General features: G+C 35.3%; 1 protein-coding gene across 1 annotated transcript; it reads right to left on the reverse strand.

Moving 5' to 3' along the window:
- Positions 1 to 1,761: 1,761 nt before the first annotated feature.
- Positions 1,762 to 15,037, reverse strand: LOC128998397 (TBC1 domain family member 7). Its single transcript, XM_054424510.1, has 6 exons — positions 14,743 to 15,037; positions 10,677 to 10,861; positions 8,891 to 9,081; positions 6,342 to 6,437; positions 5,026 to 5,155; positions 1,762 to 4,532 (listed from the first exon to the last, which is right to left on the reverse strand). The coding sequence occupies exons 1-6, from the start codon at positions 14,927 to 14,929 to the stop codon at positions 4,386 to 4,388; spliced, it is 936 nt and encodes a 311-aa protein (XP_054280485.1). The 5' UTR covers positions 14,930 to 15,037; the 3' UTR covers positions 1,762 to 4,385.
- Between the last annotated feature and the right edge of the window lie 612 nt (positions 15,038 to 15,649).

Raw genomic sequence — 15,649 nt, forward strand, 5'->3', positions numbered from 1 at the left:
GAGTTGATGGCCTGGATTTCAAATGTGATAAGTATTCGTTCAACAGAAGAACAAAGAGATGGCCAATGGCCGTATTCTACACAATCGTAGATGTGGCATCCGGTGTGAATGCAATTGTCATGCACCAATCGTGATAAGTATTCGTTCAACAGAAGAACAAAGAGATGGCCAATGGCCGTATTCTACACAATCGTAGATGTGGCATCCGGTGTGAATGCAATTGTCATGCACCAATTGTGATAAGTATTCGTTCAACAGAAGAACAAAGAGATGGCCAATGGCCGTATTCTACACAATCGTAGATGTGGCATCCGGTGTTAATGCATTTGTCATGCACCAATTGTGATAAGTATTCGTACAAGAGAAGAACAAAGAGATGGCCAATGGCCGTATTCTACACAATCGTAGATGTGGCATCCTGTGTGAATGCATTTGTCATGCACCAATCGTGATAAGTATTCGTTCAACAGAAGAACAAAGAGATGGCCAATGGCCGTATTCTACACAATCGTAGATGTGGCATCCGGTGTGAATGCATTTGTCATGCACCAGTCGTGATAAGTATTCGTTCAACAGAAGAACAAAGAGATGGCCAATGGGCGAATTCTACACAATCGTAGATGTGGCATCCGGTGTGAATGCATTTGTCATGCACCAATCGTGATAAGTATTTGTTCAACAGAAGAACAAAGAGATGGCCAATGGCCGTATTCTACACAATCGTAGATGTGGCATCCGGTGTGAATGCATTTGTCATGCACCAATCGTGATAAGTATTCGTTCAACAGAAGAACAAAGAGATGGCCAATGGCCATATTCTACACAATCGTAGATGTGGCATCCGGTGTGAATGCATTTGTCATGCATCAATCGTGATAAGTATTCGTTCAACAGAAGAACAAAGAGATGGCCAATGGCCGTATTCTACACAATCGTAGATGTGGCATCCGGTGTGAATGCATTTGTCATGCACCAATCGTGATAAGTATTCGTTCAACAGAAGAACAAAGAGGTGGCCAATGGCCGTATTCTACACAATCGTAGATGTGGCATCCAGTGTGAATGCATTTGTCATGCACCAATCTTTCAAAGACACTTAAAAGAAAATCACTAGAATGGAGTTCATGAAAGACTTGGCAGCATCCTTGGTCCAGCCTCACATGGGCAGGAGACTCCACAAAGGGCGTCTAGACATGAGACCTAGATTTCAAATGTAATAAGTATTCGTCCAACAGAAGAACAAAGAGATGGCCAATGGCCATATTGTATTCTACACAATCGTAGATGTGGCATCTGGTGTGAATGCGTTTGTCATGCACCAATCTTTCAAAGGCACTTTTTTTATTTAGATGTTGTAATAGTGTAGATTTGTATAATTTTGCAAATATCTCCATTTGTTCAAATGTCATATACCAACAATCACTAAAAGGCTCAAAGATTACAATTCAATGCACTAAAAACAGAACAATAAGGAAATATCAAACAAAAGTGAATGCTGTCCGTCAGACGGCACCATAGTGTATGTGTAAGTTTTTACTTACTATGTGTGTATGCGTAATGCGTACTTACGTGTTATTTTTGTGTTTTTAAAGTAAAAAATGAGGGTAAATAAGACAATTGTTTTAAAAACCAACTATAGTCAAGTTAATTCAAACTAATGATACAAAATAATCGTAAAAGATTTGGTCATTTGCAAAATCATTTCCAACCTAAAACTTAAAACAAAAAATATGTCAACAAAGTGTATTGTTTTTTTAAAATTAAAAATGTGTTTGACAGTGCATGAGTTTGAAGGTATTTACGTATTTAAAAATAATCATCATTATAGGACTAAAGAAACGGTCGAGATAACACCCAGACTCGTGGAACAATAATTATAGGTTGAAACAAAAGTTGAAAAAATAGACGTCTGACAGACATCAGATAAAAATGGTGTAATTTTTTACCATGATAGTAACTAAGGGCTAACAACAATTTTACTACAGGAGTTATTTCACAAACGGAAAGATAAAAGACTTACCTAATTCACAAGATTTGCCTAATTTTGTTTTTACTTCAATAACATACTAATTACCTAAATCAAAAACATTACGCCTTGAAGTAATTCAGGGGAAAAGATGGAATCACAGATAACACATATATTTTCAAATCTTATGAAATTAGAGACCCTATGAAAGATCTTAGTTCCTGAGACCGTTTAAACTTACACAAGGAAGATTTAAACCTTCCTTAATCATACTCAATCAACTGTGAGAGAACGCAAGAGATTTATTAGTAATTTTTTTTTGGTACAGTAGACCCCCTCTTAACCGACCTCGTATTAACCGATAATCGGATTATCCGCCTTTGATCGTAAAATAATACAGTTTGTGTTAACCGACCTTGCTTTGAGAGCAGCTCGGTTTAACCGCCGCTTTCTAGGAATCTCGGCATTTCCGCTCCCTCGCTGGGCGATGAGAACTGAACCATACGCTTATCTCCACAGGATATGACTAACAATAAGTTATCTTGTGAAGATCACAACAAATATAGCATAGCCTATTGTCAGTTTGTCATCATCGTTTAGCTCGAGCACATCTGATCTGATTTGTTATCTGTGCGGCAAATTTATAACATCATAAAGTGCGTTACGATTTTGAGAACTGATTATCTTATCGCTGGAGTAAACAAACAACGCAACTTGTAGGGAGGGCAGGGAAGGGGTGTTAACAACTCCAAGGTCAAGATAGTTTTTGTGCCTCGAGCCTCCAGTGAGAGGCTATAAATAAACGTCCTGTCTTTTAACAAAATGGTCGCTTGTATCTTTAATGACGACAAAAGGTTCTTTACTGTATTACGATGTATTTGGAAAGCATTAATTAATACATTGCAGTAGTAAAGTTATTGAAATAGGAATTTTATTGACTCTTGCCTAGTATTATAATATATTAACTGAAAGTAGGCCTATTTGACTTAACCGTGTTTTGTGTTTATTTGTGACATTTCTATCAATATGAAAAAGGAGATAAGAGTAGTTTATTTTATAAATAATGCAAATATGACTTCAAAATAATGATTATATAATTCCAAATGAATAGCACTTTATTATGTTATGATTTTAGGGATTGCCCGTTTTATCCCACCTTTTGAATCATCCGACCTAGGTCCGGTCCCATTAGGGTCGGTTAAGAGGGGGTCTACTGTACACAAATAGGCTACACTAAAATCAATCAGAATCAGTGTACACAAATACACTAAAATAAAGCAAAACCAATGTAAATAACATGTTAATTTATTAGCTTACATGAGTTATTTATAAGTTAGGTTAACATTTTGGATATCAAATGTTTAAAAAATTTTCATTGTTTTACAATGAGTATCAAACTAATTAAATATTTGAAATGTAATAAAATGATGTAACTGACAGTAGCATTGCCAGCACAAAACTGCCTGACACGACAGGCAAAAACTTAACAAATAGGACCAGTTAATATTGTACTACACTTTACAACTAAATAACTTTCAATTATAATTTCATATTTTGAAAAATAATTCTCTGTATGAATTATTTATGCTCTTAATCTAATTGTTTAGTTGAATATAAAATTACTATAGGCTACATACATCATGGCAAGGCAGTAAAAAGGCAAGATTTCAAAGGATCATAGGAAAAAATGGTTAACAATATTGTTCATAATCAACACATACGATTGTTTTGTAAGTAATATTCTAGAGGGCCACTACCTAATGTAAAGGATGAAACTTAAAATTTTTATAATAAATTGACCTTGATGAAATTGAGATGGTCAGTAAATTTTAAGTGAAAACCAATATAAATTTGAAAGACGTAAATATTTCAAAAAGTGAAAAATCTTAGCAAGCTACAAATTAATTGGCCCATGGATATCCACTTCAAATTTCATTAATATGTGTTAAATAACCAACTACTACTGGGTTATTTAAAATGCTTTTGCCAATGTGAACTTCAACATAATATAAACTTCAAGAACCCAGGAATCCTATTTGAAAATCTATTTAACATAAACAATTTTATATAATTTATTGTCTTTAAAATCTTACAATTTCACTGCCTCCATTGTACTTAAAGCTGATTTACAGACAACATCTTAAAAATACATTTTTTGAAACAAGACATAACAACTAATTTATAGAGCGTTACAGTAGCAAATTGAAAAGTTAGTTGCGATTCTCGCTTAAGAATAGCCTTATTGGAATAAATATTTAATTTAGGAATAAATATTTAATCTTAGTAGACAATGCTTTTGAAAGTAGGCTTATGTGGCATATTAATCAGCTGTTTAGCGTAATTTACTCACAGTTGAGCTCCAAACAAAATTCAATCTATATTCACTTGAATGTGTGTGAACGATGATGCTGCAGACTGTCTACAAATGGTAGAGTGGTTTTCTGGTAGGATGAACCGCAGCGGAGTTCCGTAGTTCTTTGACAGGAGAAGGCATGACTGATCTTCCGTGGTTTTGCCACATCTCCAAGCTCTTGTTCACAATCACATCAGCTGTTTCATTTGTCAGCTGTGACCAATCACATTACAATCAAATTTAAAAACCATTTAAGCTCTTTAGAGCGTAAAGACTAAATTATAAAACCAACATTGGGTATTTTATTCTAAGAAATCCATAGAAGCTACATGTTGTTTCAATTAAAAAGGAAACATTTTTAGTGTAACGTTCATTCATTCTTTTTAAGCAAAATTAACACTTTTGTGAGAAAACTATTCAAACCCATTAAAGACACCAAAAATATTACAATTACATTTGTTTAACCCTAATGTGTGTTTATTATTCTTTATATGCCTATTCCTTATTCATATTCTTTGTAAAGTCCTGCGTTATTGAGACTAGCAGATTACAATACGAGGCAGTGAAACATTAACATACAACCTTTCGGAGCCCTCCATTCAAAAACTTTCACTTCTTTATAGGCCTGAGGTGATGGGTGTGAAATGTATTAAATCAAGAAGTAATAGGAATTACGACAAACCATTCTCTGGATTACAATACTTACAGACTGAACACAAGATAGGATGTCTGTGATGTTAGCACACGTAAGCAGAACTCTGCGCATTGTTGTCAACAAAACAGAACACACGAAGATCATGACTCTGTAGGATCCTCCGATGATTTTGTCCCACACTCTGAAACAAACGTAACCTAACTTATTAAGGGTAGGTAATAGGCTTACTTCAATGGGAAAAAGCACTTTGGCTTGAGAAACACAAAATGTTACACTACGAATCTTAAAGATTTATTCAATTTGATAATTTATAATCTTGAAAAAAAAACAGATTTTTCTTCGAAACAAATAAGTTAACACATCGACTATCTGTGAGCCGCTGGCTTCCCATTGCGATCCCACGGCACATGCACCTGGGATGCTTGCTTCCCAACCAACCTACTTTACAACAAGAGCTGAGGCTCGTTCGGAAGAGGGCGATTTTTCGTGTGTGAAGAAATATTCTTCTCAGTTTTTGTAGTGCAACCTGTTGTACGCAAGTGAAATCTGTCATCTATCAGCCACACCCATTTTATACGTGTGTGTAGGGGACAAAGTGTGTTTTTATTGTACTATAGTAGTTAATTTAAGTTATTTTACCTACGACCAGTTTTTAAAGAAGCGGTTTCAGTTCAGTTCTTAGAATTCTAACACATAACATAATTCACATTCAGATTTGTTTACTTTTCATAACAGCATAGTTTTACTCATAACAACACGGGTAACGGACCAATTAAGTTCAAGGATTGAGAGAGAAGAAGTAAAATTGTAATGATTCAAACTTCAACTAATCAGCTGTTCAGGCCCGAAAACATAACCTCTCTTAGAAGTTATGAGTAGTGTTTTTTAGTAATTAAAACACTGTCGTAGGTAAAGTAGAGTACGCAACTTGCGTAAATAGGTTTAACGACACTCATAGAAGTTTTTAAGGCACTCACCAAGGTTCATACCTTAAATTTTCTACTCGTGTCGTTAACACTACCTATCTTTACACAATCATTTGGTAAACTACTATTAGCTCATTATACTGAAATAAAGCATGTTTGAGAGTGGTTTGAATTAGAGATTGGGGGTGAGTTAGTGAACGATATCATCAGTGCTAATAAAACACCTGACCCTCATGGGGGACGCTTGTAGGTTACCGATGTCCCATCATTTGATGACATCACATTCTGCTGAGTTTATGTTTACATATTTTTTGTTACTGAATAAATTATGTATGTATATTCAATAAACATTTCACAACAACAAACTGCAAGTCTACCTTAAATAGTTTATATTTTATAAGAAGTTTAAGTGTTAGTTAGGAACTCATTCAGCGTAGTCACCTTATCAACGAAGTATCATGAAGCACACCAGCAAAGCACCTTCCAAACCACCTGTCCATCGGTATCTTGTTAAGCAAGTTTTTCTCTGTTAAATGGCTGAAAAATTCAAACAGAGAAAATTAGAATATTTTATAGGCTACATGAAAAAAATTCTGATTTTTAACTTTGAACCTCAATTAGTTAGGCTACAAACAGTTTTTGAGAGAAGTTTTACAAAACAACAACAGTTTTTTGTTTTGCGTTGAAGAAATTTGAAAATGGAAAGGAAGCGATAAGATGTGTGTTGTCTGCATAAGAATGAAAAGCACAAATTTTAAATTACTATTTTAAATTACTCCCAAGGTCAGATGTGTATAACAAGAAAAGGATAGGCCCTAGGCAACTACCTTTGCGGTTGCCTCTAACCTTCGGCAAAGAGTCTGACGATTTAAGATCAACCTTAGTTGTGAAAATAATTGCTTAGGTAAGAGGAAAACCAGGTTACAGAAGTTGCATCAAATCAGTAAAAATGAAGTTTTGCTAGATAATAATCCAAAGAATCAAAAGCCTGTGAGTAGTCCAATCCTGTAACAAAACTCTCATATCCCTCATTTTCAGCAGATAACAGTTCATCCACAATGTTCAAGAGTGCTGAGCAAGTACTGAAACCACGACGAAAACCTGACTGAGTCTCTGGAAGTAGGCATATCTTCTCTGATTCCAAAAAAACAAACTGACTGCTCACAAACAATTTCCAATATTTTTTACATTACTGGCAGAATAGAAATGGGCCTAAAATGAGAAGCGCAAGTAGGATTGGATTGTTTTTTTTTTTAGTGATGGTCGGATTCGGTTATCGGACTACCGGATCTGAGCTGGAACTGACGCCCGATCGAATCCACAAAAAATCGGATCTTGGGCTGGATCCATTTTTAATGGATAAATTTTTTAAATTCTACTAACACAAAATGTCCTTTATTAAGTTGTAAAGTACGATATTGTATATAAAGTACAATTCATACATAAGAACAGGTGTTTTATCAGAGTAATGTATTTTAAAATAAAATTAATAGTCACTATCTGTGTCCATGTACAAGTGTTTTATCAGAGTAATGTATTTTAAAATAAAATTAATAGTCACTATCTGTGTCCATGTACAAGACTATCTGTATCCATGTACAGGACTCTCCCAGGACTATCTGTATTCATGTACAAGACTGTCTGTGTCCATGTACAAGACTATCAGAGTCCATATACAAGACAATCTGTGTCCAAAGATAGTCCTGTACATGGACACAGACATTCTTGTATATGGACACAGACAGTCTTGTATATGGAGACAAATAGTCTTTGACATTGCCTGGCCATAAGAGTTATTTAAAAACCTGTCCTTGAAGAAAAAAAAACGTATCTGGATTCGGATCCGATTTGTTCAAGATCCAGATTCGGATCCGGTACCGAAATTTTCTTAGATCAAATCAAATCAAAATTGTCTTTATTCATTATGTACACATAGAGTACAGAATGGTGTCAACAAGTACTAGTATAAACTTGTAAGTACAAGTATATATAATACAATAATAAATTAAAAATTGTTATCACTGTAAGAAATCAAATTAACTATTACAGAGAACATATGCTGAAAAAAAATCATTAAAACTGTACAAAGTTTAACAATAATAAATTACTTCAATTTCTTTTTGAAGGACCCGAAATCGGTTATACATTTTTTTATGTTTTCTGGTAATGAATTATAAAATTTGATGCCTGAATATGTTGGCTTCTTCTCATAAAACGTTAGCTTATGTCTATTAAATCAAAAATTATTCTTATTTTTAGTTTCATTCTGTGGTTAGAACCTAGCATACAAAGACTATTTTGATTTTTTTTTTCATTCACAGAATCAGATCATAGATTAATTGGTTGTAAACTGTCATTATTCCTAAATTTGAAAAATGTTCTCTGGCTGACTCAAACCACTTAAGTTTCATTATTATTCTTATTGCTTGTTTTTAATGTAAGTATTATGTTTAAATTTTCATTAGAGGTGTTACCATAAACCGACATACCAAAATAAACTGCTTTAAGGGTTTTAATATCACAAAATGGTGATAATTTTCTAAGGATGAAAAGACCTGTTGACATTTTTTTACAAACTTGAGATACATGAGTGTTCCAGCTAAGAAGTCTATCAACAGTTAAACCAAGGAATTTTGTTTCCTTAACTTCATCAATAAAGGAATCATTAAGACAAACATTCTTTACCACAGACCCGTTTTTCCTAGCGGAAAAATTAATATATTTAGTTTTTTGTTTATTTAATACAGGTTTAGATCAGCTAAATCCCCGATCAGCTAAGATCCCCCCATCACTAATTGTTTTGCCAGTGAAATAAAAAAAGTTCAACTTGTCTGTACTAATACGGCAAGACTACAAGATGGCGCCACTCATCCTACACTCATCTCCATTCATACTTGGCTTAAAATACCTACTTTGTATGTATTTTAAGGCATTTCATAAGAAAGTATAAAAGTAAAGTATAACTGTTATAGTTATACTGTTTAACCTACCTGTACAGTGTTGTGTCTTCCCTTTTAAGAACGCTTTTTGTCGTTTCAATCAAAAAAGGTATATTACTATACCATGTTTTCAGGTACTCATAAAATCCTTTGGCTATCCAATAAACGTCAACATCACTTTCAAATACGCTAATAAGGGTTCGGGTGATTGCAAGCAAGTGTTGGTGGAACTCCTGATTAAGCTAGAAAATAAACAAAGCAACGGGGTTAATGGTTTAAAACAACTATGTAGTTTTAACCCTTAACACTTGATTCCCTAAGCCTATTTTTTTTATTTAATATTTTTTTATTATGTCCTGTGTCTTGTCTTTTATAATACAGGGCTATTTGAAAATAAGCACCCAGTTTTGGGACTTTGTATCTCAAAAAGTATAAATCGGAAACAAATTAGTTTTACACCGTTAGAAAGAGAAAATTTCAAAGTTTTATTTACACTGATTACAAATGCTCAATGTGCCCCCCTATGCTGCACGGCAAACATCTAGGCGATAGCTGAATTCATCCCACAAACCAAACAGCATCTCCTGTGTCACATATTTCTTGAAATTGCCTACACCAACGAGTTATGCTTTTTCCAGTTGGTGGTTGATTACTGAGATCGATGCGAGAAGCCCACTTCACCGTAATAGTATAGACTCAGTTTTTCCAATCTTTGTCACACAGGAAATCTTATGTTGTATGGTACACATGGTAGGCATCTTATTAACGGTATCTGTTGATAAACAGGTAATCTGGTGGTGGTAATCTGTCAATAACGGTGAACACTGTTTACAGGATCATGACGTGCTGCATGGTGCACAAGGCTCTTGTCCTACAGAAGCCACAGTACCTTCTTGAGAGGCTCTCTTTCCGGGAGGATGCGCAGTACCCGACATGGAGGACTCCAGCTTCACTTTCCAAGAGTGAGGCTTGAGTTTGGAAGGAGAAGCTTCTCGTACTTCGGCCCAAAGCTTTACAACGACCTCCCTTCTGGCCTCAAAAAATATGCCTTGTCATCCTTTAGAGTTAAGATAAAAGATTGATTGTATTGAAATTGTACGCTGGCTGATAGTTATCATTGTTTTATTATATTGTATTATTTCTGTTTTGTTATTGTTCTATTTATTTATTTGTTAGTTTAGTTATTGTTATTGACGAAAGTTGTTCTGAAAAGCAGTTGTACTGAGAAACGCTTGATAAATAAAGGCATTTTTATTCATTATTTATTTATTTATTTAACAACAGATGGTAAACAAAATGGCTGCCCATTGTCGCGATAAATTTTCGGCTGTTTACAGAACTAATGGTCAAAACACTTTGAAATTTCCTCTTTTTAATGGTGTAAAGTGTATGCCTAGGTAGGCCTATCCGATTTATACCTTTTAGATGGAAAGTCATGAAGTTGGGTCCATATTTATGAATAACCCTGTATATTTACCTTAACATGAAATGTCAATATTTAACTAAAATTAAATAAAATAAAAGACAAATCTGTCAATGTACACCAAATCGTCCATCAAGTCGACAGACAATTAATATTCAGGGCTTATGATAGTTAGTTATTAATACTGCATTAGGAAATAATGGCGATGTCCTGTGCAAATCTTCATCTAATACATTGAGAAAACACAAATTTTGATAGCCTAACATTTTTGGTGATTAGACACCCTACAGATGCTTTACCTGTCGGATAATCTAGAGACAACTGTTATGCAGGCTGAGAGACTTGCTAAAACACCGTTTGTCCGTCAAAACTATTCTTTTATCTAGAGCTATCAAATCCTTCTAACATGCTTACCTGTGCTTCCCTATCAAACATCAAATTGAACTTCTCTAAGAGCCACATTTGCAAAACGATTTGTTCTTTAGGTGAGCCATCAGTAACAATATTGAGTGTCTGAAGGCAGCGGAAGAGATCATGATACTGGCTTGTTCTTTCTTTCATAACAAATTCTTGGCAACTCTTATGGGCAGGGATGACACCTGAAAGTAAAAATTAATTGTATATAAACATATATGGTATCTAAACACTTGCAAGAACATTAGCCTATTTAGTTAACCCTTGATCGTCTTTGTGAAGTGAGGAGCGTAAAAATTTTGGTTTTATTTAGATGTAAAATATCTACAAAAAAGTAATGAAATTTCCTGAGAATGTTATACAAATATATATCCATAAACAAACAATCTACGACACTACAAATTGGTGCAAACCTGCACTTACGCAATCTGAAACACTTCAGTATGGCAACTAGTTTCGACTCACATACAGTATGAGTCATCTTCAGGCCAGTTCTAAGATTTCTTCTTGCTTCATTTGAAGGGTGCCAGCATTAATAATAAATAACTTAGGCCTAGCACATGCACACAAAAAATATGTCAGTATGATAAATATTTATGGGCATCATTCACCATATTGAAATCAGGAGAACACAGTCCTTGTCATATCACAGTTCATTAAACGTAGGCCTACACCAGTGTTTCCCAACCGGTGTTCCGCGGCACACTGGTGTGCCGGTAGGCCTCTGTAGGTGTGCCGCAAAATTTTAAGTAGTAAAAAAATTTTGATCTCGTAAAAGGTTAGGAGTTAAGGAAAGGCCAATTGGCTGATTAGGATCATTAGTACAAGGATCAGCTAGCTTACCTGTTAGACAGAGTCCAGATTAGCATTCATTACACATAAAAAACGTGACACAACACAGAAACACTTAATATTTCGTCCCAGTTAGGGACTTCATCAGAAGAGTGAAGAAAGAAAACTCAGTCTGCGTCTGTTTGAAGGAAATATAAAAAAGTACTTCTCATCCCTTGATATTTCCTCAATGGACTGGGTGAGAAATCCTTTCATTGAAACTGATTACAAGACTGCAGTGTTTACGACTGATGAAGAAAGTGAGCTGATCGACTTGAAAAATAATCGTGGTTTAAAGCTACAGTAGGGCCTAGGCCTACTCCAAATTAGTTGAAGATGCCGAAGCAGAATCAAAACTGAAGAAAACCAAAGTGAATATTGATATCTCATCTTTTTTAATTACTTTTCTAAAGGAGTATCCGTTGATTTCAAAGAAGGCCATGATAAGCAATATTGCCCTTTTCTACTTCGTACATTTGGGAAGCTGCATTCTCATCTGTGAATACAATCAAGACCAAAACCCGTTCTCAACTAAAGTTTTTTGGAAGACGATATGAGAGTCTCCTTGTCAACCATTTGTCAAAAAAACAGGTTTTGCGGAGTAAGATGTAATTGAAAAAAGTGTTTTTTATGCGCTTACTAAATGAAATTTTAACCAACGATATTTTTATGGACAAAGTGTGCCGTGACTACAAACGTGTTCTAGTTAGTGTGCCCTAAACAGGAAAAGGTTGGGAAACACTGGCCTACACACTGACAAAAATACAAAAATAAAAATAAAACTAAATATAAAATCACAGACTAAAGTTCTCAACTCCGATGTTTCGCCGCACCAATAAAAACGTGCGGCGTTTTCAAGGTTATTTTGTCTTCTCACGTAAACGTTGTGAGCGCCTAACCACGACTTCAGTTACATATTTAATACATTATATAGGCCTACAACCACTTCAGTCAAGTTTTTATTGGTGCGGCGAAACGTCGGAGTTGAGAACTTTAGTCTGTGATTTCATATTTAGTTTTATTTTTGTATCAATGTGTACGTGTAATGAACTGTGATATGACAAGGACTGTGTTCTCCTGATTTCAATAAGGTGAGTGATGCCCAAAAATATTCATCATACTGAAGTATTGACCTCACCTAAAATACCATGACGTTTAGAAACAAAAAATATGGACATTAATGTGACAAAAAAATTAATACTGTATGGTGAGGGACACGACGTGATTGGTGGAAATGGTGTCTAGACTGCCAGTCAAAGTGGCTGGTGATGTAGGCCTACCGTGCAAGGGTTTCCCTATCAGTGTCTGCTATTTCAGTGAATGCTATTGTTTCAATCACACCTGTCCCTCCCTGTAATATCTTAATTTAAGTGTCGTAAATATAGTTTGATTTAAGCCTAAATGAAATCTTATCATTCATGATATTTTCTCTTAACACGTTCAGTGCGGCAGGCATTCCAACAGGCGCTCGCCAAGGGCGGCGAGGCCCGGGCGAAGCCCCGGCGCGGCACTGTAACAGCAAATGTATTTGGCATTCAAATATTTCAATCTGACGAATAACAAAAGAGCTGCGGTGATTGTACTACGTTACCCTGAGATTGGACGAAGTTCCCTAAAACACCCAAAGGTAGCAGCACTGCCTGGATCAGTAGTCAGTGGCTTTGTAATGTGGCTTGAAGAGAGAAAATCCCCGAAACCGGGACAAAAGCATTGTCAGACAGGATTTTACAGGAAATGTTAGTACCAACCTACACCAAAATAAAGCTCACATTCTAAGCTACAGGCTAGCAACGATTTTAACGTTCCCCGGCGATGGCTGAGCACATACTGAACTAATGTAGCGGGTATTACGCAACTACATCAATTGATATAGGCCAATAGGAGTGCTCATCCCAGTAAATTTCAAAAAAATTTGTCTAATGTAAGTTGTTGAAATATTAAATCAGTTGTTTATGTTTAAGAATCGCAGTAGGCCTATTGTTCAAAACTAACAAAGGCTTGGGTGGGCTATTTATTGATGGGTGTTCCAAGTTACAAACTTTCTGCAACCTTAAAAAAAAAACCAACGTTTAGGCCTATTAAATAGCTTTTTGTGACTGTCCATACACGGGTGAAAAACTTTTTGCTCTTTCAGTAACTAAAAGGGGTTTTAAAAAAAAGAGCATCTCCCAAGAAAACCACAGCCGCACAAACATCAACCTTCGCAGCACATCTAGTTCCTCTCAACCAAACCAATAAAAACAAATTGGAAGAATTCAAAAATGTAGGCTACAGTTAAATTTGACATCTATCATTAACGATTAGGCCTAAGTGTGTTTGATCTATGGATGGACCTTGGACCAAGGCCCCACTAGAAAAAACAGGCCATGCTGCAGCACAGGCAGCGCAACACTATGTCACAGTGGTGGATATTTTTACTGAGCTCTTACCATTAAAATCTTACACACGGCCAGCTTGTTTATTTACCTAAACCATGGGAATGGTTATGGCAATGAATTTATCAATGAAATCTATCGACTAGTGTGACGTCATGGATCCTGCAGCATGGCCTGTTTTTTCTAGTGGGGCCTTGCTTGGACCCAGCTTGGTTAGGGGTGAGTAAGTTTAAGGTAGGCCTACCTATCGATCTCAAAATAATAAGACCTCTTTCTCTAAAAAATCGAGAAATTTAAGTGCACACTCAACAATTTCGTTTTGGGAGCCGACTTGTGCAACAAGCGTAAAGTGTGTCACTTTATGGCTAGGGAGAGAATAGGCCCTACTGACAATCAGGATTTTGGCAATGTGGTTTTGGTTAATAATGATAATTGGCTTTGTAACGTCATTGTAAGTGAAGGACGAAGTTAGGCCTAGGGTAGGGATGAGCACCGTGATAGACAACGTTTCTTATATCATAGGTAGGCCTAGATTACTGGTGTTTTAGGCCAAATATTGAAATATCAATGTTTCTTATGACTAAATTGTATTAGTTTTAGGTTAATTAGGCCTAGGCCTAGTTGTTGTATTACAGAGAGCACATAGGAATCAAGAATCAATAGGCTAGCCTAATGAAAAAAAAAACATCACGTCATGTTAAGCACATTGATGTTTTTGTGACATGTTATCTTTACATCGATGGTGAGTAGGCTATCGATGGTTAACCATCAATGCTCATGCCTAGTCTAGGACCTAGATAGGCCTAGGCCTAGACAAGAGTACCATTCTAAGGTTAGTATGGAATAGGTAGAATCCTTACCCAGGAGAAATTTCCATACATAGCTTCTATACACAAATGGCACAGTAAATCTTGAGCAAAACTGACTTATTTTGTTCTTGTCCAATGTTTTATCTTTGAACAACATTTCCAGAGATCTCTTCTCTTCCACACTCTTGCAGCCAACCTTCTCATAGTATAGCGATCGGAAATTTCTTTCATCATTCATTATAATTATATTGAGTTGATTTCTATACCATATTTGTTGAATTGACTAGGTCGTGTCGGTAATTTGTTTAGAAAGTTACATAATTCACATTTCCATAATCTCACTTAGGTGTCATTTTTTACTTGTTATTGTAGGCTAATACTTAACAAACAGTGAAACAGACAAACAGAAACACTCAAACAAACAACAAACATCTGACACACAGAGTATTTTTATTTTTCTTACGTACCGTAGTGAAAAAGGTTAAACGAAGATAGAGATGAAGTTTTCATAGAGCAATGATTATAGTACCCTTGAATATACTTTACTATAACATAAACTATTATATAAAATACTATATACAACTATATGTATACACTATATACTATACATGGTATTGTGTGATTGGTCAAACTGCTAAATAAACATTCAACGATTACTTAACAGTAGACAGAAATTTAGGATCAATATGAAAAATACTTCTTGAATAAATGTAAATATCGTGTATTTTCAAAAGTTAAATTACTTTAATTAATTCGTACCATAGGACGCTATTTCTAAAATAAATTAAACCTACATTAGTTCTACAGGATGGAAAAGTCCCGAAATCGTTTATTTATTTCAAAACCAAACGTAGAATAATAAATCATGTAGGTTTTAGGCTGATTTCAAACACTTTCCACGAGTCTTCAAGTCTTGGATATCGTCCTAAACAAGGAGTCTTCAAAGATCTTTATTTGA

This window comes from Macrosteles quadrilineatus, unplaced genomic scaffold, assembly GCF_028750875.1.
Source record: "Macrosteles quadrilineatus isolate MER2022 unplaced genomic scaffold, UCM_ALF_1.0 Scaffold_7__1_contigs__length_78375512, whole genome shotgun sequence".
Classification (NCBI taxonomy): Eukaryota; Metazoa; Arthropoda; class Insecta; order Hemiptera; family Cicadellidae; genus Macrosteles; species Macrosteles quadrilineatus.